The following is a 25,174-nucleotide window of genomic DNA, read 5'->3' on the forward strand; positions in this document are numbered from 1 at the left end:
ACCTTTCAATCCCATGCAAAGTTCTAGTGGTCACTTACTCGATTACACTGTAATGGGATTACTGCACCCTTGTTAAAGGGAAGAGTTTTCCTTGATTTGTGTGTGGTGTATAAACCAGGATTTGCATTGCATTAGTGTCTGAAGGCCCCAGGGACACTTCAGGGTCCTGATTTTTTGGGCTCTGTAAAAGACGGCTGTAAGATAATGGTGGTGGTGGTCACAAGGGAAGCTACCTGCTTGGTGTTGCAAAATGGGTCAGGAGCAGAACTCAGGCCATGTTCTCAGGGCTCTTAGATGGGGCCACCATAACTTATTTTTTCCTTTTCCATCTACTGCCAGTAAAACTTGGAACAAGCAGTGAGAGTCGAGACTTACTGAATTGTTTGACTCATTTTGAGAGCTCGTGGCCTGTAAATGGTGCTGTACAGGGTAGATTCTGGTTTGCTGAGGGGGATTGGATGGCAAGAACTGATGATGGAGAGGGGTGCTGCTGCTGTTCCGATGTACAGCTTCGACACAATTGTGTGATAAACATGTTCTCTCTGTTTAGCCGCTATGTGAAACTCCCTTTGGTGGAAGAATACTCTACACCCTGCAAGGGAACCTGCAATGGCTCCAATGGTGTGGTTGAAGGTAAAGTTCTTTCAAAATTGGCTGAAAGCTTTTCAGCACTTAAAGCCTTTTATGAGCATTTGTTTTGTGCTGTGTGTATTTGGCTTAAGCTCTAGCAGGTTGTTTTTTCACAATGGTTACACCGTGCTATTGCATGGGACTTCTGCATGTGATGGTGAGAATTCTTGTAGACCGTTTTCCTTCCAAGGGAGGTCAGATGTGTGTAAGCAGGAGAACAAAGTGTGATGTGCGTTCATCTTGACTGATGTTAGGGAAGTCCTTGCTTAGGTGTTCAGGTGCCTCCCTCCAGAGGCAACTCCTTTACAAATACACTCTTTGGTGATGAAAACAGGCCCGTTAGGTCACAAAGACAAGTTCTGGAGAAATAAAGTGGAAATGGTATTTTCTGTTCATGGACCTAGAATCACGAGGTCTCATTTCTAGGTTAGATGCTTACAGGGAAGCTTTTGACACTGATGGCAAATGTATGTTTCCCTTTCCTCTTTGAAATCATTCACTTATGCTGCTGTGAGAGTAACAACTGGAACAAGTTAAATGGGGAAAAAAAATCTGCCTGTTTTTCCCAAAGAATGAAAATAAATTTCCTGGAGACGTAAACATTGCCTTCTGTGAAGACACCCAACTGCAACCTTGCTGATTCTCTCTTAGGGTGTGCTGTCACAAAGTGCAATTATTAACCTTCTGTGTACTGAGCACTCTCCATCAGGTCTGATATTAGGATATAAAACCCACCACATTACCTGGCATCTGCTAAAGGAAAAAATACAACTTCAGGTGTAGCAGTTAGCATGCAGAGACTTCTTTTTCTGTGTGTCTTTTCATTACTTTCTGAGTAATCAGTGTGTGACATAACAGGCTCATGCAAAGGGCTGTCTGTATGAGGTGTCAGTCTAAACTTTCACTGAAGTTCTTCAATATTGTGCTTGTTTTAAATTTTGCCAGGTGACATTGAAGAGATGGAGCATCAGGATGGCGGACAGGAAGGCAAGGAAAAGCTGGCAGAGGTTGATCCCTGCCACTCTGAGGGTTGTATGCAGATCGAGCCAGCAAGAGACCTGCAGCCTTGCAAGAAGCAGCATTTCACTTTTAGCCTCGTGAATTCCTCTGGAACCTCTGAGATAAACACCATTGTAGAAGGGAAAATCTTAAAGCTGAATGGTAATTATTGTCTTGGTATCTTTTTTTTTCTTCCTTCCCCTTAACACCTTTGCAATAAATGTTTTGTCTTTCTTGTAGCTTTTTCTGCACTTGCTATTGACTGGGATTCTGATACACGGAGGCTACTTTTTGATGAACAGGAGGCACAGGTTGTAGTATGCTCTTTTCATAAGTAATCTATATGTAAACTTACGTGGTACTTAAAAGATTACACTAAGTGGTGAAATGTAGGTGTAGCTCCCCTCATAAAAATTGGAGTCACCAGCACTAGATATGTTTACTTAAAATCCTTTAGTGATGAGGTCTGTAGATCTATAATTGCTGAACTGTTTCCAGTGTGTTCTGAAAAGCAGATGTTTTCAAACAAAACAAACTTCCAAAACTCAAAAGAAAACTTGAAACAGAATTCATAGTGCCTAGTAAAAAGCTCTGTATTCTTTTTGTAAGAGGTCTGCTGGATTGTGTTTTGTAACAGAATAACCTGTTGTTACTCTTCTGCAAAAACCCCAAACCCACCAACTTTGAAGTAAGAACATATATTTTTCTCTTATGGACTGTTTGTAACACAAGAAAGGAGTGGCTGGAAGCTTGAGTTGATTGTGTGGGTGGGGAAGGGGGTGGGCAGAAACAGGCAGCATGGTGAAAGGTGAGCATGTTCCTTCTTGTGATGCCAAGGATTAAAGACTACGTGGAATTGAATAAAGCACACATCTCTTTCGCTAGGCATTTGAAAAACATGAAAGTATGCTACAACCACAGAAAAAGAAGGCTATTGTAGCCCTCAGAGACTGCATAGAGCTCTTCACTACTATGGAAACGCTTGGTGAACATGACCCGTGGTAAGAGGCTCTGCCTGCCCCATTTAACTACTTGAGTTCACAATATTTGTCATGGGATTCTGATAATTTCCCAGGTCTGTCCTTTTGTCTTCGTCTGTGAGAAGTCTGTCAGTTCTGTGTTAAGTCATTGACTCAATAAATAGCCTGCAGACGTGTTAATAAAAAGTATTTCTTTCCTGCCTTTATTTAAAAAAAAAAAGATTCCAAAGATAGCTTCCAAAGATGAGGCTATTTTTAGTTCCTCAGCATATGTCTGCCTTCCGGACAGTGTCAGAAGAAGCAGTTGTTGTAATAAAGAGTGAAAGCATGTGGCTGCCTTAGGGTTTAATCCTGAACCACTCCTGAAGAATTCCTACTGAAAATGCCTAATGCAGAGGGTACAGTGGATCCTAAGTGACCAAAATGTGATTACTGTGTGTGCAGAAGATCTTTGGGAGTTGTTTGCTAGCTGTATAAGAAGGTAACTTATAGTGTAGTAGGTGATTGTTTATTATTGATTTCCAATTACATGCTATAGATGCATTTGCAGCTCAAACAGGTAACAGTTGCAACAGGAGATAATAAAGAAGAATGGAATCTTTAAAACTTTTTTTTTAATCTGAAAAGAAAAATTAATCTTCGTACACCGTTCAGTTAACGCACTTGCCATAGGTCATTTTGGCTATAAAGTGAAAGGAAGTTGCAGTTTGGAAACCTCTGAGAAGCGTGTTCACCTGCGTATTCCACAGCCAAGACGCTTTCGATAAGGCAGGGACTGTACTGTGCTGTTGAGGCATCTTTTAATAGAAGGCCAGAAGCTTTTCTTTTAATGTAGTCATTCATTTCCTTGTTTGTCACTCTTTCCTCAGGTACTGCCCTAACTGTAAGAAGCATCAACAGGCCACAAAGAAGTTTGACTTGTGGTCTTTGCCCAGGATTTTGGTAGTGCATTTAAAACGCTTCTCGTACAGCAGATACTGGAGGGACAAACTTGACACTGTTGTGGAATTCCCCATCAGGTAGGATTCTTCCCTCAGGCTAGGAAGAGCTTGAAGAAGCTGGTCAGGAGAAATCTACTTCTGATGATACTGCTGGGTGGGCTTGTTATTAGAGCTGTAACTGCAACAGCTCTGTCTTCTGGGTTTGAACTGCAAGACAGCAGGCTTGAGTTGGTTGGGGGTTTGGGGTGTTTTTTTTTTTTTGTTAATCTTAACCTTAATAGATTCTACACATCTGATTATTAGTAGGTACTGTTTCTTCTGCAGTTAGGTTAAAACCTTGTCATTCTGCTGAACCAAGAGAACTTCTACAGAGAATTTAGCAAATTTCTTAGGCAGAGCTGCACTTGTACTGATTGCACAAGTACAAGGTGAAAGCCTGCCTCGTTCCTCTGCTTCTGCTTGTCAGCATCCTGCTGCAGGATGAAGCGTATCCCTTACGACTACGCTTTTCGTGCCTACACAGGGACACTCTGAACTCTTCTATTCAGCACCTCCCTCTAAATCTTCTGGCAGTGCCTGATGTGTTTACAAGGACCTGCCCTGTGTGGGAGGGGTAATGTGTCTGGTCTTTACACTAACAACATCCAGCTGTTGAGCAGCAGAGTGCAGTGCTCCTCCACCAGTGCTGCAGAGCTTCACTGGTGTCATGCATCACTTCTTAGAAAGTGGTGTACTGATACTTTTGGATTTCCTTCCAGGGGTTTAAACATGTCCGAGTTTGTCTGCGACCCAAGAGCAGGCTCATACGTGTATGACCTCATTGCAGTTTCCAATCACTATGGAGCCATGGGCGTAGGCCACTGTGAGTAACCGCTTCTGTTCTTTGTACGCAAGGACATACAGGCAGAGGGCCCATGGGAGGGCTGTGTGCGTTGGAGACCTGCAGCAGCCCTCACCAAGGTTGTCTAGTCCAAAACTTACCTGTGTTCTGTCTGCAGATGAGTATCATATTGGAAGGCAATGTCCTTCCTGTTAGGATTTGCAGAGCAGCCAGCCAGTTTGTGTAGTTTGCAGCTACCCAAGGTCTAACTCTGTTGCCTGTGGGACCTTAGTTAGCAGTCATTAGAGGGTGCGATGGTGTTCCCCAGCTGATGAGTGGAGTCAAGACTTTTCAATACCGAACATGAAATTGTGGAAAGGCGTTCCTTACTGCAGAGTGCTGGGGAGAGTCTTTGGTGTAAGCTGTCAGCTCAGCTCCAAGACTCAGCTTCTTGCCCTGCAGCATGCCAGAGGGCAACTGATAGTCCAGTGTGGGCGCAGCATTACAGCTGCAGAGCAGAGACTGACAGCAGTCGAGCCAGCCAAGCAGGAGCTTGCCAGACTCCCTTAGTGGGGGTGAGACAAGGTCTGACAAGCAGCAGTTGCCCATAGGCCAGGAAGACAGAGCAGAGGGCATACCTTGTCATGGAAGCTGGGTCTAGTGCCTTTCTGCATTTCCTATCCCTGAATTCTGTTTGCTGCAATAGCACTTCAAAGCAGATTTTTCTTTTCCTTTCATTTTCCTTTGTTCCAGACTTTTTCTAAAACAAGCCTTGGTTGCACAGCTGGCGTTAGCTTGCGGTAGAATGTCTCCACCTTTGCACCAGCAAGGGCTTATGTAGCAGGGAAAATGTCATGGCATCAGGGGAAAAAAAACACCCTTTGTTATATATGGCAAGACTGTATTTTCTGTTAATGGTTTTGTTGCAGCATGGAAGAAATGCATCTGTAAGTGGAGTTCCCTCTGTCAGGTGTCTGTGCAGATCCATGCTGTAGGTGACACTTCTAGAGCCACCCAGAAGCATTTTACTATGAGAGGAGGATGAACTCCCATTTGGCAGTATATGTGCGTCACTCGTAGGGTATGTCACTGTAGGATAGCATTAGCTGAAGGCAGATATGTTTTGAGATTGGAGATCTTAGTCACAGAAGTCTTGGTTGGAAGAGACTGCAGGACTTTAGTCCAACTTCCTTTTTGAATGAGGACTCTTGCAAGCACTGGATCATATCCATCATGAACAGAAAACTTCTCTTTCATATGAAAATGCAGAGTCTTAAACTGTGTGTTTGGGAAAGCTCTGGCTCAAGGGGGGTGAAGAGAAAGCTATAATTTTTTTCCTAAGTTTCTTTGCCCAGTGTCTCAGATACTGGGGTAAGTCTGGTATGTGGGACATGGTTTTAGGCTAGCTGGACCAGCTGTCATGCTCCACAAGATGTGTGTGTTGGTGAACTAGGTTTGGGGCAGTTAACGTCAAAGGTAGCTCCTGGCCTCCTGTGCACGCTCAGTTTGAGCCTTGAGCGTCGCTAGGGCAGCGCAGCTGGCGTGGTGTTACCTACTGGCCTTCCTTGGAGTACTGAGCGGCAGTTTCTTCTGACAGACACTGCCTACGCAAAGAACAAAGTGAATGACAAGTGGTACTACTTTGATGACAGCAGTGTATCGGTGGCTTCAGAAGACCAAATAGTGGTGAGTATTGGGCCTGAGGCTAAACCTGCGTTTGTGCTGAAAGCGCGGTTCCCCGCTTTGGGTGTTATATTTCCAGCCAAGTTGTGTGGATTGTTTCAGATGGTTTTCTTCTTTGTTTGATAGACAAAAGCTGCGTATGTGCTGTTTTATCAGCGCCGAAACGGTGAGGAACATACGGCCCCATCTCCTCCCCAAGAAGAGTGCGACGGCATGGATACCAACTAAACATCACCTCCAGCACTCGGCCACCATGTTAGCGGCTGCTCTTCTAAAGCCATGCCTGAGGCATCTGAAAATTTTTCTTCCTTCTGTAGGAGTCAAGCAGAAAATCTAGCACTGAAAGATTCAGTGCTGGGGAGTTGCAGAATAGCACTGGAGAGCCAGGAGTAGGTGCTGACACTTGGGTATTTAGAGGCCAAAAATAATATATATTGGAGCTTCAATAAAGTTCTTTTTAAAATCTGGTTGAGCTGTGTGGCTAGAGGCAGGGGTTGGGGCTGAGCTGGGGCTGTGGGTCTTGGACTGAGGGTTGTAGCTGGGGCCGGGAGAGCACAGCCTGAGCTGGAGGCCAGGTCACAGCTGAGCCTTGCGGGGCCCGTGGAGGAAGGCGGTGGGTACGATTCTGTGAATCGGCATGGGGGCTTCTTGCCAGCCCTCTGGTGTTGCTGTTGGGCCCTGCCTGTGTCAGGGAGGCTTGCTGCATCTTTTCTGGAAGCTGACTTCAAATCTTTGTATACCTGGCTTGTGTGTTGCTGTCTGTGCCATTGTACTTTGGCCCCATTGCTGCGCAGCAGATCTTTCTCTGTCGTATCCTTTCACCGATGCATTTGAGACTCTTCTGAGCAGTTTTGACTCAGCCTTTGTCACGTGAACACTGAATCTTGTAATGTAGGAAATTCACCAGAAGCGAATCCTACCTGCCTGTGTGGATGTAATGCGTGCAGGCTGGTCCGCGCAGCGACGCAGGATAAAGCTGTTCTGGCTCCCATTCTTCTGCAGAGAAAACAATCATCCGTGAGGTTGGTGATTTCTTGTCCTCTCCATCCACCTCCTACACGCCTCACTTCTAGGCCGCTCATAAGTGCTTTTCTGCCTCCACCATTTCTCCTATGGTTTGTGCAGTGGCAGCGTTTTTATCCTTTTTTCCTCATTTATGTGGCTCCTTAGAGCTTTTTGTTTAGTAAAGCTCAGCACTGCGTCCCCAGAGCTGTCACCTGTAAGGATGACAGCCCAATTCAAAGGATTGCTTGAGGTTTTTAGCCTTTTCTCTTGTCTTTTTTTTTTTTTTTTTTTGGACTGCTCTTTCAGCCTTTCTCCTCCTCCCTTGAGTGCTGCCCTTCAGATCCCCCACCCCATCATCTTCTGCGAGGCTGCAGGTGCGCTGGGCCTGTCCAAGGTCTCTTTGCCATAGCTGTTCAGTAGTTCTGCTCCATCTTTTCAGCATAGCTGGCAAATGCTCTTCCCTCTGTCCTCCTTTACTGACTGTGTTACTTGTAGGACTTGTCCAGCTTTCTTGTTGAAGGAGGACTCCTGTGAGCACTAGATCCGGTCCGTCCTCAGTGGAGAACTGATCTTCCATGGGAAAAATCTAGAGCCTTAGTCTGTGTTTTTTAGGGAAAGATCTAGCTCAAGGTGTTGAACCAAACAGGAGGGGTTTTCCTTCTTGTAGCCAAGTGCATTGGCAGAACAAAAGGCTAAGACAGGCTACCGCCCCGCTTTCCCCCCTGGAATGCGTGCTTGCAGCCACTTGGTCCTCTGTGCACAGTCCCTCTGGCTTCATTGCTGACCGTAACCTTATGTTCTGACGCTCAGCGTAACAGTGGTCATCCATTTAATCCTAAATACGCCGGCTCACTTCCCTTTGCACAGCTCTCGGCAAGAAGCCCTGTAGGAAATTGTTGTGTGCCCATCCCTGCACTTCTGCTGTGCCACAGCCCAACAAAAGCCCTGCTGGTGGCCGCTGCCTTGTCCCGCTGGGAGCAATGGGCAGGGAGGGCAGCGCCGGGGGCCTTGGCCGGGGCCCTGGCAGGCGATGGGGGGAGGGAGGGCTGACGCTAGCTGGCACGCTGGTGCTGTGATCCCCTTCTGCAGAATTCTACTTTTAAACCATTGAAATTTGAATTTTGAGATGTGAATTGTTTCTGCTGTTATGGTTTTGGGGATGTTTGGGATTTTTATGTCTCTTAATTTTTTTTTTCCCCCCTCCTCGTTACTGAGGGGAGCATCCAAAAAGCAAGTTTTAAGCTGTAGCACTGCACTGAACTACTCTGATCAGCATTTTTTTGTTCATTTTACACTGAAAGAAAATTGTGTGGACATTCCAAAATGGGGAAGAGGGGAAAGGGAGGGGAGTAAAAGGTCCTTTTAAAAGGAAAAAAAATCAGTCTGAAATAGCCTTTGTTCTCCTCCTTGCCTGCCTGCCTGTGCTGACACTGAGAAAAGCATCAGTGGGACTAAATCTCCGATGCTCAGATGCTGAACACACTGTTGTACTGCAGAAGTGGCCCAGCTCTTGCTTTCTCTGCCTCTGGGCTGTGTGTGTGCTGTAATACCAGACCTGGGTTTTAGACTAGCACTTTGTAAGTGGCTGGCTCTATTGTACAAAGAGGAAAATTAAAGAGTGGTTTGCACTGAAACTGGGTTTTGTTGTATTTTCAGCTTTTGTTATGTGACTTGAGACTGCTGGTTGTGGGGAGGCCTGGGGCTCCAGGAGCTTTTTTTTGGCTGGGGAGGGTGAGTCCTGCAGAGCCAGCCCCTGCTCTGCCAGTGGGGATTTGGGAGAAGAGCAGCCCTTTCTTGCACCGCTCCATACATCTGAGAGTTCCTGCTCGCTCCAGGGTTGCCTTTTCTCGCCTGTGTGTTGCTGATACCTGGTGCTGTAGCGAAACCTGTCCTTGCCTTTCTGTGGTGCTGGGCAGCCTCAGCTACGGCTTCCTCGTTGTTCCTCTTCCTCCATGGATCTCGGGGGGGGTGTGCTCCTGGCCTTCCTTCTGCCTGCTTTCTCCAGGGGATCGGGGCTGTTTGTGGCTCTGACACTGAAATAGTTGCCCTGCAGTCACTGCAATTTCCTCCTCAAGGTAACCTTGAACAAGTATCCGAGAGCAGGCTGGAAAAGACTGAGGAAGTTAAATGCAACAGGCTTGTGTAGGTTTCGCATCAGTGCGTGCGCTAGGAATCTGGCGCTTGTCAAAATCTCGCGGGTCAAGGCAGGCTGCGGAGCCCCCGTAGGAAGGTTTGAAGTCTTCACGTCGCCATTACAGTGTAACAGTGGAGGAGCCTGAGGGAGGGCTGGAAGAGCCTGGCTGTAGAAGAGCAGGTGGTGAGCTTCCCTGTGAAATGCTGACCCCCAGAGCATGGCCTGAAACCCCTCGCGGGAAGGAGGGAAAGCAAAGTGGCAGCTTTGGGATGCGGAGGTGTTTGGGTAGCCTGTGCGCAGGCCTGCAGGAGTGGCTTGTGCAAGAACGCCGAGGGCATGAAGCGAGATGAAATTCCCCATTGCAAAAGCGGGGGGGAAATAACCTGAAACCCTGGTTGTGTTGTCAGTGAAGCGCTGTTACTTGCGTTCAGGAAAGAGGTCTCTGAGGCAGAGAAGACCATCTCTGAGCTAAGGCTTCTGTTCAGAGGGAAGATGATTTTGGTAAGAACAGAAAACAGGCTCTGTCTCAGTCCTGGCTTAGCTCCTGCCTGGATGAAGGCGTGCAATTTCACCCTGAAAAAAAGGGCTCAGAATAAAAACTGAGGGGGGGGAATAAGAGCTACAGAGTATGGAAGTGTTTCCCTGGGTTAGGACTTTTCACCCTGGGCAAGAGAGACGTGAGGAGCTCCTGCAGAAGGACAAGGTGGGAGCAGTTGCTCCCTGTTCTCTACAGTACAGGAAGATGCTCACGCAGGAGGCTTAAAACGAGCCATGTTCCCCACCTGGCACAGTAAATAACTGGATGGGGACCTCAGGGAACAGCCAGGCATCCTTGCTAGCTGTACCTCCTGCTGAGGGTGGCAGGCAGGAGGGGCTCTGCAGGCAGTCTGAGGTGCTAATAAATGGAAATGGATTTGGGAAGGATTAGATTAACGGGGAATAGTCTGTGTGCTTGCTACCTCGGCATAGAAATGCCAATTCTGGCTCCCCACTGCCCAAAGACCGCTGAGGAGCTGCTCTGCCCAGGAACAAAAACAGCCAAGAGGAGGCCAGAAGTTGCTCCTGTGACCACCAGTGTGTCCACCAGCAGGCTGACCAGGTCAGAGGAAAGCAGTTGGGATTTTGCAGCAGTGGGGAGCCTTGGTGCAGGCCTGGATATGCGAGGAAGGTGAGCTGTCCCATGCTTTGCCTTGGGCAAGCAGTGAGTATCTCCCTCTTGCTTTTGTCTTCTCCTGAGAAAGCTTCAAACCCTGATTATTGTAACAGGAAAAAAAAAAGTATAAAGAGGAAGGACAACCACCACTTTCTGTTTGTGTACTAGAACTAGAAGTTTTAGGTCTTCCCTCCAGCATACATTTCCCAGGACGAGAAACAGAGCTTCAGCTAGAAACCCACACCAAGAGCCTTTGGCTCAAATCAGAGTTAGGTAACTGCAGTTCTGAACATGGTGTGTTTTCTTTTATTCTCAGCCTTGCTAAAATACATTATATAGTTTTAAGTAACATTTCTTTTCAAATTACTTTTACAAGAAGAGACAAAAGTGTATTCTCAAATTCAGAAGATGGAGGTCTGAAGCTCTTCCTTAAACATGCCTTCAAAGTGGAGGTCTTTTGCCATGAGCTCTTCTTCTACATCTTCTAAGGCCCACTGATGATCTGTCAGTTCTAAAGCTTCCCATTCCGTCTGCATCAATAATAATCAGAGAAAGGAAAGCAACATAGTATTAAGGTAGTTAAGAACTACACAAAACAGCGCTTCCCTTAAAACTGAAACAAAACCCAAGTTCCATTAAAAACCTGGCAATCAATCCTGTCAACTCTGACATCAGTGTTCTATGCTTAATTGCGTATTAGATGTTGGTCAATATATGTGCATCATCGAAATTAGAAAAATTACATTATTTGCTTTTTGAAAACCCTCTAACTTTCTAGAATAGTGCATTTATTTGAAAACAGCTGTCTGTAGAAACACAGCCAGTTCTGTCTGGGGGGGTCAAGTGCTTTGTGGTTACTTAATTCTTTAGTTCAGAGACATTTGATAAAAAACAGTTATAGGCCAAAAATTTTGCAACTGATCACAGACATGATGCGCCTCATTAGGCAACCAACAACCTCCCTGCAGCTGCAGAGTTTATTAATTCATTAAGCCAGGTGTTTGTAGCACCCCAAGACCTAAGAACAGAATTTCATCATAAATATGTGAATTATCTCCCCCACTACTCGTTTTCCACCACCCATGAATACAAATCTCTTTCTCCCCCTCTTACTCCATGAAGTGTTGCTCCACTAAGTACTGTGAAATAAGCTGTGTACAGCCTGCAAAAATCACGTCATGCAACGTCCATCAAGAGATTTGTTTTTCTTGGCCAGAACGCTTCTCCTGCTTTGTTCCTGCTGGGGACCATGTTCCAGGTTTAGGTCCCTATGGGGCTGAACAGCAAAACTGCTCTGGATATCCAGTACCAGAAAGGAAGCAGAGGGACGGGAGCCAGGAGAGCGCGTGGTTCTGGTCGGCATTGCACTTCAGCGCTGACCGGCTGTGACAGAACAGTCGCTGCTCCAGCAGAGCTGCAAACTGCAGCCACCCTCTTCCCTCCCTGCGCCGCTGGCTGGGTGACGTGGGGTTGTTTAACCAGGAAGGTTACTGAACACCAGAAGCTGTGGGAGCAGACCATCCCCACTTCCCAGGCAGCTGGTTCTGTGTGGGTAAATCTCTGCTGCAGTACAGAAAAGCAGAAACCAGGACCTTTCCTTCACGCTTAAACTAGGGTAGAGGCAGTCTAATAAGCAAGTGCCTATGGAGCCTGCCTAGGAGAACTTCAATACACAGTCAGACCCTGACAGATTTTCAGTTGAGCTAACTCACTTACTTGATTTTCTTACTCAAGCTCCATCATGTGCCTGCTGGCCTTGTGCTCAGCTGCACTATTAACGTAGCTTTTTGGGAGCCAGGTTCTGCTTTGGAGCTAGATCTCAAGGGAAGCAAAAATCTTCCTCCGCAAAAGCAGAAGATGGCACATGAATTCAGCTTTTGTATGAGGGATGACTAATTAATCAGGTTTACTTCAGGGTATTAGGGCTCTGCCAGACCCAGGGCAACTTCCATACCCTTCATCACTTGTCAGCTCTAATCTTAGCTACAAGAATCCAGAGCAATTCCCTTACTCGACACAGGGAGAGGCCAAGTTACAGACAGCCTACACTCCTGTAAGTTCACAGCACGCAGGAGTGCAGGTGGGAATACTGTACCTTAAACGCTTTGTTGGTGTCTGCTGGCATGGCCATTGCCGCCCCCGTCATTTGTTCTTGCATCACCCTAGACTGATCTGCAGCTACAAAAGATAAATGCGAGGTTGGGTGTTGTGTCATTTAAACAGCATTTCTCGGAGCACAGTGCCACCAGGCTGGTTTCTAGCTGTAGACTAGAATGTTGCAAAAACACCGAGAATGCGATACTAACATGCCAGAAAGAGTTCTTGCAAGACATCTTGTTCCCACCCCCTACATCTTAGCTAAAATTTACATAAAATATGCAGACAAAATGAGGAAAATACTCCCAGAAACCGTATCTGTTCTGCCCCGCATCTAGCATTAAGAAATCATTGCAGCTTTCCTTAAAACTGATACTTGCTAGAAATAAAAGCAAGCCTGAGACCAAAATTTCTGCACACCACTTTGACGGTAAGGAAAGCATGGGTTAATTACCATTCAAGTTCATGAGCAGTTAGCCAATGCCTGGTGCAGAAGATTTGGGTGCTTGCTGCAAGTGATGCCCAACCTGGCCAGTGGACAGTAACCTCACAGAAGTAAGAGAGGTTCTCAAGAGCTTTTTGGATGGAAGTTTAGAAATCCTTCCCCAGCCTCCCTCAGGAGTCATCCCATGGAAGAAGTCGTCAGCTTTCTCACAGAAATCACAGCATCTTACCATTATCTTGGCCCAGGATGAGAGTATAAATGCTTCTGAGTCCAAACACATTCAAGAAGTACCAGGAAGCAGAGCTCACCCTGATAAATCAGAACAAGCATGGTTGATTTCAGTTCAAAGCTGGCTTGTGATCTCATTTCAGAAGCACCCACAGACCATTCAAGGGTTATTAACACATTCAAAATTTTCCAAGGGAATGTTCGACCTTGCTTGCTCAGGCCACAGGCTTACCAGGACGCATCTAAAGTGAGCAGTTCAATTCCCTGCTGCAACATTGGTTTAAAACGCAGTGTCAGAGGAAATGGGACCTTTGCTGCAGGATAAAAAAAAACAAACCCAGTTTCACAAAGTGACACTAGATAATTGCAAAGCAAATGGCAAAGCGAGTAGGTAGTTCTTTTATTAAACCTAATCTAGTCTGAATGCAATGCATACAATAACAAGTTAACACGTACTTTTGAAAAAGCTGTAGTTCTGTATTTATTTTAATATGGTAAGACTTTTTGAAACTTAATCAGATGGCTGAACCATCACACGTATTGTTTCAGTGACCGTGAAGGAGAATGTCTGTCACTAAGGAAACAGTTATCACATAAACAGTAAGAAAAAGAAACAGAACCGTGTATTTAAGGAAGTATTTTCGATGCGTACACCCTGCATTACACAGTAACCAACTCCCTGGATAGGTTCAGAGGAAAATCTACTGTATTAACTTGAAGTTTAGGCAGTTTTAATAAATTTAAGTATTGGTTTTGCCACTACAGTTGTTCCCGAATACAAGAGCTATTTTCTTTGTGACCATGGCTGGTACTCTGAAAAACATTTTCCCTCCTTTGCTATGGGGCAAGCAAATCAATGCAGTTCACGGAGTGAATAGCGGCAGTGCCACAAGCCAAATTCACACTGCTTCCAATGGACTGCTTTCAGGTAGAGCAGCAAATCTCTGATATGGCCCGACCCACGGGCTGTGTTATTCCAGACACTTACTTGTGACAAATCCTGAAAACGTCATGTTGATCCAACCACCGATGAGGATCATAGGCAGAACATTGGTTACATTCCCTTTCATCATATCTGTCAACATGGTAGGATCTGCAATTCAAAGATTTGATGTAAAGTAGCAGCATATCACAATAAAGGGAAACAAGAGATTACTTTACCAATGTCAACTATTTTAATTAAGAAATTGCATAGGAGATAACAGCCCTATCCCACTGTCTATCCCCCATCTATTATTTTCTACTGTTGTAGAATACTTTGCAAAATGACAAGGGCAGCCAGCATGGCGGTGGCGGCAGCTGCTGATGAAAGGATCTTGTGTTCTCTGCTGTGCCTGACCCCAGCTGCTTTGTCTCTGACCCCATCCCTTGCTCCAGATCTCTGAACTGGCTGGACCCCTCTGTAAGCTGATTTAGGTAGAAAAGAGACAATGAATTATCCAGCTAATTTGCTGCTGAGGTCTTTGGCCACATTAATAAGTTACACCAGTTTAGAGAAGGTCCTGCAGGAGCTGGTGCAAAAAACTGACAAAAGGACATGTGTGAGAGCAGGACTTCCCATTTCTGGCAACACTGAGGTGGTCATGCTCTCGTGAGGTGCTGCAGGCAGATGGAGGCTGCAGTTAAGCAAAATGAAGTGACCTGACATGTTGCTACCAAAGAGAGGGATCTCACTCTCCCCTCCTCCCCAATACCCAGCTGCACAGTCCCACCCCCTCCCTCACATTCACTGAGCTCTTTGCGAAGCTGATTCACCTTCCTACCTTGGCAGAAAGTTATCGTTTTTCTGCCCAGCTATATTTATGGTACCTTAACATACCTGTCATTGGTGAAGGAGGCACTACCTTTCTTTTCGTTTTCTTAAAAAATCCATCCTCCGGGTTATTAAAATAATACTTCCGGGACAGGAAAGACTGCAAACAAAAAAGAGTTGATGCCAAAACCATAAGAAATTAAAGGACAGAAGTGTTATTTCTTGCTCAGACATGCAGACATCTTACGAGCTCATTCATACCACAGCCTTCTTTCTTGGAGAGGTATTTCACTGCCTGTACACTCTAAAGCTCTTCACTTTCAGGTTTCCCTGGATCCAGAGTACCAGCTCTCTGTCTTTCTAAAATCCTTAAAATAATTCTAAGAATTCTCTGAAGAATCCACATTAATTAAAGAGCTTTTAGTGCTTTGTACAAAGTTCTTGCTGGCTCAGCACTGATACCAGTATATCTGGCATTTTCATTCCCCTCAGCTGACTTCCAGATTTTATGATATATGTATTTGTCAGCAACTGAGCCAATACAAGCGACTGATTTTTAGTTCAGCAAACATTATAGCTGACATTGTATGACTCCCTAGTTATCATGAGCTTTTATTAAATCCCCCTATGTTTCCTGGCAGATATTAAACACGATGGTTTGGATGCAGACTTCATTTGTAGTACGCAGTTAAAACACCAAGTAGTGAAAGACAATGTTAACGGGAGGGAAAAGACACATACACTGGTCCTGTGTCCAGGTTTCCTAAGCACTGCACTTCTGGACACTACTCTGGGCTGGGGAAGCCCCATCCAGACTGTCTGACCCCACGGGATACTTGTGCAGAAGGTGCCCGACACCTGAGAGCAGCTCTAACCGCGGCACCCTGCTAACACAACTTCTGGCTTTGTGCTCGATTGCGAGCTATCCTCTTTGTGAAGCATAAAGCCGTTCAAGCATCTCCCTACACCTCCAACCTGGCCTAGTGGGAGGTGACCTCACCAGGGGGCTGGAACTAGATGATCTTTAAGGCCCCTTCCAACTCAAACCATTCTATGATTCTACCTGTTTTGGAATGTATTTTCCATTTTCCCGCAGGACTCTGCTCCGAATCAGGACTTGGCTGGAAAAAGAGACATGCGGCATTAGCGGCACGGCGGGAGCGGGCCTGCCGCCGCCCCCGGGCTGGAGGAGCCCGGGCAGAGGCCGGTGTGAGGCAGCGGCAGGTCCGAGGCGGCCAGGGGTGCCGGGGCCGAGGCGAGCACTGTCCCGGCGGCGGCCCTGACCTGTCGGACACCTGCTCCTGCGTGAGCCTCTTGTCGCTCTGGAGGAGGATGGACACGTAGTGCCGGATCATGCCCACGAAGAAGGTGATGAAGACGATGGGCAGCACCACCCATAGCCGGATGTTGGAGTCCAGCAGCAGCTCGGGCTCGCTCATCGCGGCGGTGGCGGTACCGGCCCCGGCCCCAGCTCCGGCTCCGGCCGCCACCAGGCCCCCCCAGGCCCCGGCTCCACTTCCGTTTCCGGGCCCAGCCCTTCCTCCGCCGCCGGAAGGACGTCACGGCGCGCCGGCGGCGGGAAGCTCGAGCGGCGGCTGGGCGGCGGCGGGGCCCTGGAGGCGGAGGGTAGAGCAAGCTGAAGGTGACGAACCTTTTCCGAGCCCCGAACTGCCCCGAGAGCGCCCCGGCGGGGTCGGTTGGCGGACACAGGAATTTCCGAGGAGCCGAGAGCCGGTGGACAGAGGAGAGGAGAGGAGAGGAGAGGAGAGGAGAGGAGAGGAGAGGAGAGGAGAGGACGGCCCTCCTCGGTCTGTCAGTCGGCACCGCGGCTCCTGATGAGCTGCCCAAGGCTCATCACATTTATTTCTTTTTAATTCTTCCACTTTGATATTTTCCTGCTGTATTCGGCACCTCCAATACTGTGTCCAATTTTGGGTCTCTCACGACAAGAGAGACACTGAGGTGCTAGAGCACATCCAGAGAAGGGCAACGGAGCTGGTGAGGGGTCTGGAGCAGGAGTCTGGTGAGGAGCGGCTGAGGGAGCCGGGGATGTTCAGCCTGGAGAAGCGGAGGCTGAGGGGAGACCTTCTCGCTCTCTACAGCTCCCTGAAAGGAGGGTGGAGCTGGGGGGGGTCGGTCTCTTCTCCCAAGGAACAGGCGATGGGACAAGAGGAAACGGCCTCAAGTTGCACCAGGGGAGGTTTAGGCTGGATATTAGGAAGAATTTTCACACTGAAAGGGTTGTCAAGCATTGGAACAGGCTGCCCAGGGAAGTGGTTGAGTCGCCATCCCCGGAGGTATTTAAAAGATGGGTAGATATGGTTTAGTGATGTTTTTTGTTAGTGTTAGGCTAATGGTTGGACTCAATGATCTTAAAGGTCCCTTCCAACCTAGGCAATTCAATGATTCTATGATACTTTATGGAACTCGTTTTAATAGCCTCTGCCAAATAGTTGAAATTGAGCATGAGGTGATCAAGTGTCTTCTTTAAATAATTTTAACTTTTAAAGGTGAGCCAAGATTTACTGATTTATTTTTAATCACTGCCACCCGCTAAAAGAGGACGAGTCAGATGGAGCTTTGTCCTGACAGAACCTGCAGATGTATCGGGTTAGGAACGTGAATGGGGCTGGCTAATGTGGCTGGGCTCATGAACGCTAATTGCTAATCCTTTGTAGCTTTGTCTGGGCATGGGGAGAGGATCACAAGTTTAGACGAGTGGATGCCATCTGAGACCCCAGTTACTCATTTTGACTTGCCATTTAATGTGCCTGGCATCTGAATGAAAAGACAAGCCTTGTTTTATGAGAATTTTAGAAAAAGTGATGTATTATGCTGTTTAAATATAACAAGCTCTAAAATCTCAACTGGTACAGCAGAAAAATGTGGTGTGATACTGGTTAACTAGCAATCTGCTGTTCTTTGAGCAGTTTCAATTTCTGGAGCATTCCCCTTCACTATTCACTAACACGTTCTAGATTTGTTTAAAAAAACCCTGCATAAAGTAATGTCTCCTTTGCTCACTTGTCTTTTTCCTGCATTTTTATAGGCAGCAACAGAGGTTTTGTTACCATGGTTTCAAAAAGGAAATTGTCAAAAACTGATGCTTCCGGAGAGAGCTGCAAGGCGGACTTGCCGAGTAGGTGCTCAGGTATAGTCTTATGGGGAATGGAGACCTTTTGGTAGAGGCAGCGGCTCCCAGGCAGGGATAAGGCCAAAATTACAGTTTTGATAATGCTAATTGTTAATGACCCTGTTGATCTTTAAACACTTTTTAAATCACAATAAAACAAGAACACTAAAGACAGTGCCATATCTTTTCTCAGTCGGTCTGTTCTTGTACCTTTGATCAGTATTTACCATTTGAGCTTCACTGCCTTCAGAGTCTGCAGATTCATCACATTTGATCAAAACTGCTATCTAGAAATCAAACCAAAGTAATTTCTCTATGTAGCTGGAGGGAAGATAGTTATTTTTCACTTTAGCAGAGGGGTGGATATGTAAGAGACAGGCCTGCTGGGAGAACCTATATTAAATTCGTGTTTTTCACACCAGAGGAAACTATGTGCACTAGCGTTACTCATAGTCTGTTAGTGGATATGTCTCTCACAGGAGTAAGCCACTGAAGATGTATTTTAACTGTCACTAAAAAGGGAGAGTAAGAAACGTTCTTTCCTGGTGTGATGCTGCAGGGATGCTTTATAGGATCTGCAGATTGGCATCTGAGTCAGCTAATGACTGCTCTCAAATAGCAGTACAGTTTGTTGGTCTGGTCCCATAAACGTATTCCTGTTTTCCTCCAATTTCTTACTAGAAGGTTAATTTTGAATTAGTTGTTTATATCCTTCCTATTTTTATTGCAGCATATATTTAATGTAGCATGTCTTGTTTTCTCAGAAACAAAGAAGTCACGGATTTCTAAGGAAAAGGACTCTGCCCATGGTGGACTGGAGAATGAGGGAGTCTTTGAAGAGCTCCTTAGAACATCAGGAATTGTATTGAAAGCTGGCGAGGGACAGAATGAAATAGGTATGCTCTCTCTGCTCCAGTTGCTCTCTCTGTATCTGAGAACCTGCAAGGATGACTGGTGCAAAGTAAAGATGCATTTTACTTGCAGAGCAAAAATTTTTGAGCCAGCTTGTTACAAAGTTCAAGCAAACCTTCATATGGCCTCTTATTTGTCATATACCTCTTGAATTGCACAGTTTCTGCTGTATTCAGGGCATCACATAAACTCATTATACCAGCTCTTTGGGTGTATACAGGCTAAGCCAGAAGACTTCCGAAAAATTATTTGAGGTATATGGAATAAGATTAGACTGCATCTGTGACTACAGTGTCGAGTTACAGAGGCAGGAGCTCTGAAACATGAAAACGAACGTGTTATGTTGCCTTTCAGCTCAGACAAGGCCTTCAGGAATGTGTGTATTAAGCCTTTTTAATGCTATTAGCTACTCTCAGACCAGACCGGAGAAGGCACGAGTGGTGATACCATTCAGGCTTTTGCTAACTGGACTTCTCAATAGAGCAAACGCAGAAGTATTGGTAGATGGGCTTGAGAGCTTGCATTTAGTGTTGCTGTTGATATGATGTATGGATAAAATGTGTCTGGTCCTTTATTTTCTTCTTAAACTTTCTCCTTAGCTGTAGACCAAATGACTTTCCAGAAGAAGCTCTGCCTGGCCCTGGAGAAGCACCCTACTTACCCAGGCGTAAGTAAGAGACTATGCTTTGGCAGAAGCCAGCTTTAAAACTGTTTGCTATGTAGCAAAAGATGCAAATGTTGCTGCTAGGCCCCTATAAAAGTATGGAACACAGTAGCTTATCTTGGATTTCTGTGGTCCGGGTTCTCCAAATCTCTCAATGTTGCTGTTCCAGCCTTTTGGTACCATTGTCCTTCTGCCACGTCTGTCTCTTCTCACCTCTTACATCTGAATAGTCAGAAAAAAAGCGTGCCTCTGTTAAAGCTTTGGTGTGCATGCTCCAAGGTTGGTTTCACACAATTCCAAGCAAAAGTTCTGCACTTCCGCCGCCATGCCCTGACAAAGTAATTAATTGGCAATATTATTCAATAGACAAAGACTCCGAAAGGAGAAAAGTCACTTGCTTAACTTTCTAGTGGAAGCTGTGTTTGGTTTTGTGTTGCTGGGACCTGGCAGCATTAAAACTGCCACAATGTGGTGCTCCTCTCCTGTCAACAAGCCCAGCGTGAGAGTCCTGAGGCCAGTGATTTGACTGCAAATGCTTTTTTGGTGCAGCTCTTGTCACATTAATGTTGCTGTCTCAGCAGAACTGGAAGAAAGGTAAAGCTCTTTTAAATCAAAGCAAAATGTGAGACTGTTGCTTTAGAGTTATTTTGTAGAAGAGTCAGTGTTTCCGCTTGGAAATGGTTTAGACTAGAGTTCATTTGTTATCCAGTATTCCTGCCATCACAATTTCTGTCTGTCTGCTAGCTCTTCACTGTTCTTATCTGCTCACAAAGAGTGTCCTAAAAGACAGCAGTTGATCAGGGCGTCTTTTCAGGAAGTGGATAACTTCTCTCTGCTTTGCAGGTTGTGAAGCAATTTATCAGCGGCTTGGAATCTCACATCAAGGACAGAAACCAGTTCAAGAACTGTCTCTTGCCGTGCACTCCCATACGGACTGAGGGGTCGAGGTCAGAGAAAACGTATTTTATCTTACCCTTCAGTCAGAGATGGTCTCTAGTAAATTGTCACATAATGTTGAGCAGAGTGGAGGGAAAGACCATAGCTCCTGCTGAATCACAGTAAGACTCGTTTCTTAAGCAAAAGTGGCTAGTGTAATACATTGCTATTTAATAGCAATAAGTTTAAAGTGGTAAGTCACAGAATTTTCTAGCTGCCCATGGCGTGCCTTGGGCTCCATGGCATTTTATGTCAGGAACCAAGGCTGGTGAAGGTCAGCTGTCTTGACAGTTTTTCCAGGAGATAAAGCTTAACCACAGAGACTTTTGCATTTCCAGCTCACACTGGTCATGTAGAGAGTAAACTTATTTAGACCTAAAGTAGAATTTTAATTTTTGTGTGTGTCTGGGGTCACCATACGTTACCATAAGTCATTGTAAGAGTATTGTGTTTTGGTTTTTTTTTTTAAAAACCAAACCAGTAATGGGAAGAGTTACAGCCTGTTCTCCTCGCACATTTTTAATACAACTGTAGTGGAATCTTTCATCTTGCAGGACTCTGGTGCACTCATATTGTGAAAGCCTCATTAAACTGCTTCTTGGAATTAAGGTCTTACAGGTATGGACATCTTAGTTTGCTCTTTACAGTGGTGTTTGTTTATTTAGGGATCCTTCTGCTTATGTAAGTAGAAGATTAATAGAACTGGTTGTGAAGAAGATGAGGCTGCAGGCTGGAATAATGTCCAATTTCTTGTTTCTTTAGGGACATAAAGATGCTCAGGGCCTGGAGCACATGGCATACAGGAAAAGACAGAGGGAACTGGGTTTGTTCAGTGTTAAGAAGAGAAGACTAAGTGAGATCTTTTGATCTTCAAATATCTAGTTGCATGGTGTAGAGAAAATGGAGCCAGACTCTTCTCAAAGGTGAATCGGGGTAGGATGAGAGATGATGGCTCAGGTCAACCAGCAGACACTGATAGAGTATAATCACTTCCACTGTGGAGAATGTCTTCCTTAAGTGCTAGAACAGGAAGGCTAGAGAGGTGGTGGAAACTCCATTATTGGAGGAACTTGAATCTTGGAGGCGTTCAAAAATGGGCAAGACACTGAGCAACCTGATCTAACCTTGATAGTTAGCCCTGTTTTGAGCAGGGGGTTGGACCTCCAAAGTTCCCTTCTAACCTAATTTTTTAAACGTATAAATTACAGCCATGAACAAGGGTTTACATGGAGCCAATCCATATGAAAGGGCAGAGGCCCTTCCAAGACTTCCTTGGGTATAGCAGGGACCTTGATTTGTTTACCCCTTGAATCAGTCATCTCCCCTTTCTGCAGCTGCTAGCAGCAGATATGGAAAAGGGAAAGGACAGTGGGTCTTCTCTTCGCTTCCTCTGTGTTACCTTGAGGCAACAGAATAAGCCAAGGAAGGGGGAAAATGTACAAGGACCAGCCTCTAGGTTCAAGAAATGTCGGGACAGTAAGATGATGTATGGTACTCTCTTGCATATTTTCCCTTCCCCTTTCCCAATGTGGCTCCAAAGACAACTGCTTTCAGTCCTATATTGCAGGTGAACCCCATGTTCTGGCCTTTCTGGCAACTGGTATGCGCCCTCCTTAAAAGAACCACAGAACAGAAGTACTTTTTTCTTGTTGCAAAGCACTGCTGGCAAGAACAAGTTCTGTTAAGTAGTATACAAATTGCATCAAGATGCATATGGAGTGGAAGATGACAGATATCTCACTGAGGCATGGGAAACCTGACAGCAGCTGTGGATTTAAATCCTCTTATAATTAAAATGTTATAAAAGTTCTTGTCTTAAATACGTTTTTAGAATTGCATGGGGGAAGGCTTAGAGCTGCAAAGGGAATGGCAAAAGCATGTGGGCACTATTTTCAAACTTGTCTAAAGTTGATGCTTTAGATTCTGATGTGGTGAAAAGCAACTCCAGTGGGTCTGAGAAAGAGAGCTTAATTTGGCCTAGAGGAATTGTACATCTCGCCTGTATGCTCTGCTTCTATTTTCTTATATGAATAGTTTATACCACTCTCGGCATTTGTCGTTTTCAGCTTGCAGGCTGTATCCCTCCTTTCTGGCATTAGGGAAGAGATTTCGTATGCAGGAAATATTTTTATTTGTCCTTTTGAGTCTTTTATTCTGTGTGCATATTTCATCTTCTGTGAAAGATCAGTTTTGGTGGCAATGCTACAGCACAAGCAGTAAATCATCATCCTAATACTGTCTTTATGCCTTTTTTCTAGCCTGCTGTCATAACGCTGTTGTTGGAAAAGATCCCTGAATTCTTTTTTGACATGTGAGTATTGACTGTCTTCTCTCTGCCTTGAAATGAAATTTTTATTTTGGACAATCACTAGCTGTTTGACTTTAACTGTAACTTCAAATTTACCTGAATGGATGTTTGCACTGGTTGTTTTTTCTTCATACATGTGTAAAATTATCTATGAGGTACCATGACTTTAAATGTGTGGGTGCATAAAGCAGAAGACAAATTTATAGAAGCTGAAATACAGACATACCCTATGATTCATTATGCTTTTTGTAGCTACTGGCACAAGCTTTGGAAGTATTTCAGCAGAAGGACTATGGAGTATTGCTTTATTTAAAAAAAGATAAAAGTGGCTGGCAGAATCTTAGGAGGCTGCTAGATGCAAGCAGACCTCCTAAAAATACAGATTGTATTCAAACAAGGAAAACAGAAAGTGTTCTGAATGTAGAACATCCTATCAGAGTGAGAGATCTTGAGGTGGAACATAGGCAAGACTTGAACACTTCAGCTCTTTTTCTGGTGCCCTGGATGCTTGCTACAGAGTTAGTGAATGGTCAAAGGATGGAAAGAAGCTGAGGCTGTTTCTGATGCAGTATTTGTTTCAGTGCTGAGCATCAAGCAGGATGTACAAATGCTGTACAGAGGTTAAGTCTGAGAAATTGTCTCAGATTGAAATCTTGTTAGAGGAGGGTTTAACACAATCACAAGGACTGAATTGTTTTCACCCAAGAATTCTAAAGGGTCTTGGGTGTAAAAGTGATAAGCTGATAATTGTGCTGCGAACTCTTTAGTAAGTTTTAGAAATGGATGGTGTTACCTTCGTCTGTCAAGCTGTGAGAAAAGTGAAGGTTTTTTTATGTATTAATGACCAATTGAAAATGGAAATGAAAACCAGAAATAAGTGGTCCATTTTGCAGCAGGAGGAGGTTGTCAGGATGGTCTCATTGAGATCTAGGTTTGTCAGCCTGTCGTGGTGGTGTATTGAAACAGGCTGGTAGTATCCCTGCTTTGTTGGCATAGCAAGTAAGAAGTAGGGTTCTTCCTAGATTGTGCTAAAATCTGTAGGGGTGTTAATGATATTTTCCTAATATGTTTTTGATAGTTGGTTAATTTGAATTGCAACTCATGGTCTTGCTGACCAGCAGCAAAGATTTTGAGTCTGTCTGTAGGTCTGACTAATGTGTGTTTCACTTTCTGCCGTTTCAGCGTGGGCACCTTTGGAACAAATTTCCCCCGGCTCATCGTCAATCAATTTAAATGGCTTGACAGACTTCTTGACAGCCAGGTGGGTACTGGTGGTGCAATCACATGTATGCTTTTTCCAGTCAACTTCTGGAACTTCTCTCAGGTGGGATGAGATCAATTATTATGCTAATGGGAATGGATGTTGGTTTTATATTCGCATGCTGAAGGAGTGGTTTAATTCTTTCTCTTTGATTATGATTGCCCTCAGTGACTTTTGAACACTGCCTTTTACTATTTTTCTTCTTCCCTTGCTCTCTCTCATTTTTCATAAATTTGTATCTGTACATATGTATCCACATGGGTGACCACATTTTAAAGCTGTTGCTGGCAAGAAGTTACAATCCCCTCTTGTCTAATTTTAACAAGAGATACTGGATACTTGCAATCATCTGAGGATGAATTCTCTGTTCCTGCTTTGGTGGTTTTTTTCCTTCTTTCCCTCAGCCACTCAGTAGTCAGTCTCTTTGTGTTTCTTTGTACTGGAGGGCTGTTACTAGAGAGTCCCGGAATGAACTGAATCAAGAAGTCACACTAAACACTGAGAAGATTTGCTTTTGTGTTTCCCAGTTTTCTTTGCTCACCAAGATAGTTGTGTCCTACCTGTAAAAAAACATTGTTCCATAAAAGTCTCTAGTATGATTCGTGACTTAAACAGGACAATGAGTTAAGGAACAATTGGCATAAATCCAGACAAATGTCTTGCGGAGTGACCTTATATGCATAATATTGTTGCTGTGCTAATGAACCGCTTGCTTGCAGTAAGACTTCTGCGTTTTACAAGTGTTCCTCTTGTCTGCAGGATCTTGTCAAGAAGTTAATGCAGATGATTAGTGTCTCTCCGGTACCAATCCAGCATGATATAATCACCAGTTTACCTGAGATCCTGGAGGATTCCCAGCAAAGTGAGGTCGCCAGAGAGCTCAGGTACAGATGATTCTGTTGGGTTTTTTGTTGGGTTTTTCTTTTTCCCTTTTGCACTTAGCAGAAAAGGACATAATGCATTAACGCAAGTTGCACCAGGCCTGACTGAAGTAGAACAGTCTGTTCCTGTTAATGGTAACATTCAGGGACGGCGAGCACTGGCTTAGGATATTTCATTTGGGCTGTCATCCTCTTAAAGAGAGGTCTAAAT

At 45.1% G+C, this 25,174-nt stretch overlaps 3 protein-coding genes across 8 annotated transcripts in view; 2 read left to right on the forward strand and 1 right to left on the reverse strand.

Annotated features, from left to right (window-relative positions):
• Window positions 1-6,520, forward strand: part of USP4 (ubiquitin specific peptidase 4) — a 46,147-nt gene extending 39,627 nt beyond the window's left edge. For 4 of the 5 annotated variants that reach the window (XM_054216646.1, XM_054216647.1, XM_054216648.1 and 1 more), the window contains 8 exons: window positions 551-633; window positions 1,576-1,791; window positions 1,870-1,940; window positions 2,515-2,630; window positions 3,479-3,628; window positions 4,309-4,412; window positions 5,968-6,056; window positions 6,180-6,520. In XM_054216646.1, coding sequence (XP_054072621.1) covers window positions 551-633; window positions 1,576-1,791; window positions 1,870-1,940; window positions 2,515-2,630; window positions 3,479-3,628; window positions 4,309-4,412; window positions 5,968-6,056; window positions 6,180-6,281 — 931 coding nt within the window. In that variant the 3' untranslated portion in view covers window positions 6,282-6,520. Of the gene's footprint in view, window positions 1-550; window positions 634-1,575; window positions 1,792-1,869; window positions 1,941-2,514; window positions 2,631-2,898; window positions 3,091-3,478; window positions 3,629-4,308; window positions 4,413-5,967; window positions 6,057-6,179 lie in introns of those variants that run through there. The other variant, XR_008468766.1, reaches the window with a different exon arrangement.
• A 4,108-nt stretch (window positions 6,521-10,628) lies between these two features.
• Window positions 10,629-16,404, reverse strand: EMC3 (ER membrane protein complex subunit 3). 2 transcript variants are annotated; one of them, XM_054216657.1, is made up of 8 exons: window positions 16,153-16,400; window positions 15,932-15,989; window positions 14,935-15,028; window positions 14,104-14,208; window positions 13,348-13,429; window positions 13,117-13,196; window positions 12,441-12,523; window positions 10,629-10,875 (listed from the first exon to the last, which is right to left on the reverse strand). In XM_054216657.1, exons 1-8 carry the CDS (start codon window positions 16,305-16,307, stop codon window positions 10,747-10,749), a joined length of 786 nt encoding a protein of 261 aa, XP_054072632.1. In that variant the 5' UTR covers window positions 16,308-16,400; the 3' UTR covers window positions 10,629-10,746. The 2 variants fall into 2 exon arrangements, with proteins under 2 accessions (XP_054072632.1, XP_054072631.1); XM_054216656.1 differs by lacking the exon at window positions 10,629-10,875 and adding an exon at window positions 10,882-11,908 and having other exon boundaries at window positions 16,153-16,404.
• Window positions 16,405-16,518: 114 nt separating this feature from the next.
• Window positions 16,519-25,174, forward strand: part of FANCD2 (FA complementation group D2) — a 52,380-nt gene continuing 43,724 nt past the window's right edge. Inside the window, exons 1-9 of the mRNA XM_054216645.1 lie at window positions 16,519-16,891; window positions 17,918-18,019; window positions 18,766-18,897; window positions 19,513-19,580; window positions 20,421-20,524; window positions 21,068-21,131; window positions 22,772-22,824; window positions 24,004-24,082; window positions 24,842-24,966. Of these exons, the coding sequence (XP_054072620.1) occupies window positions 17,941-18,019; window positions 18,766-18,897; window positions 19,513-19,580; window positions 20,421-20,524; window positions 21,068-21,131; window positions 22,772-22,824; window positions 24,004-24,082; window positions 24,842-24,966 (704 nt within the window). The 5' untranslated portion in view covers window positions 16,519-16,891; window positions 17,918-17,940. The remainder of the gene's footprint in view (window positions 16,892-17,917; window positions 18,020-18,765; window positions 18,898-19,512; window positions 19,581-20,420; window positions 20,525-21,067; window positions 21,132-22,771; window positions 22,825-24,003; window positions 24,083-24,841; window positions 24,967-25,174) is intronic.

This window comes from Rissa tridactyla, chromosome 10, assembly GCF_028500815.1.
Source record: "Rissa tridactyla isolate bRisTri1 chromosome 10, bRisTri1.patW.cur.20221130, whole genome shotgun sequence".
NCBI classification, from domain to species: domain Eukaryota; kingdom Metazoa; phylum Chordata; class Aves; order Charadriiformes; family Laridae; genus Rissa; species Rissa tridactyla.

Excerpts from the sequence above, each read along its gene's own strand:
- EMC3 (XM_054216656.1), bottom strand. The coding sequence starts at position 16,307 with ATGAGCGAGCCCGAGCTGCTGCTGGACTCCAACATCCGGCTATGGGTG. Across the intron at positions 12,524-13,116 it reads CATCCTGGGCCAAGATAATG|CTGCAGATCAGTCTAGGGTG; the intron begins GTAAGATGCTGT and ends TATCTTTTGTAG. Across the intron at positions 11,909-12,440 it reads ACACCAACAAAGCGTTTAAG|CAGAGATTTACCCACACAGA; the intron begins GTACAGTATTCC and ends TCTGTACTGCAG.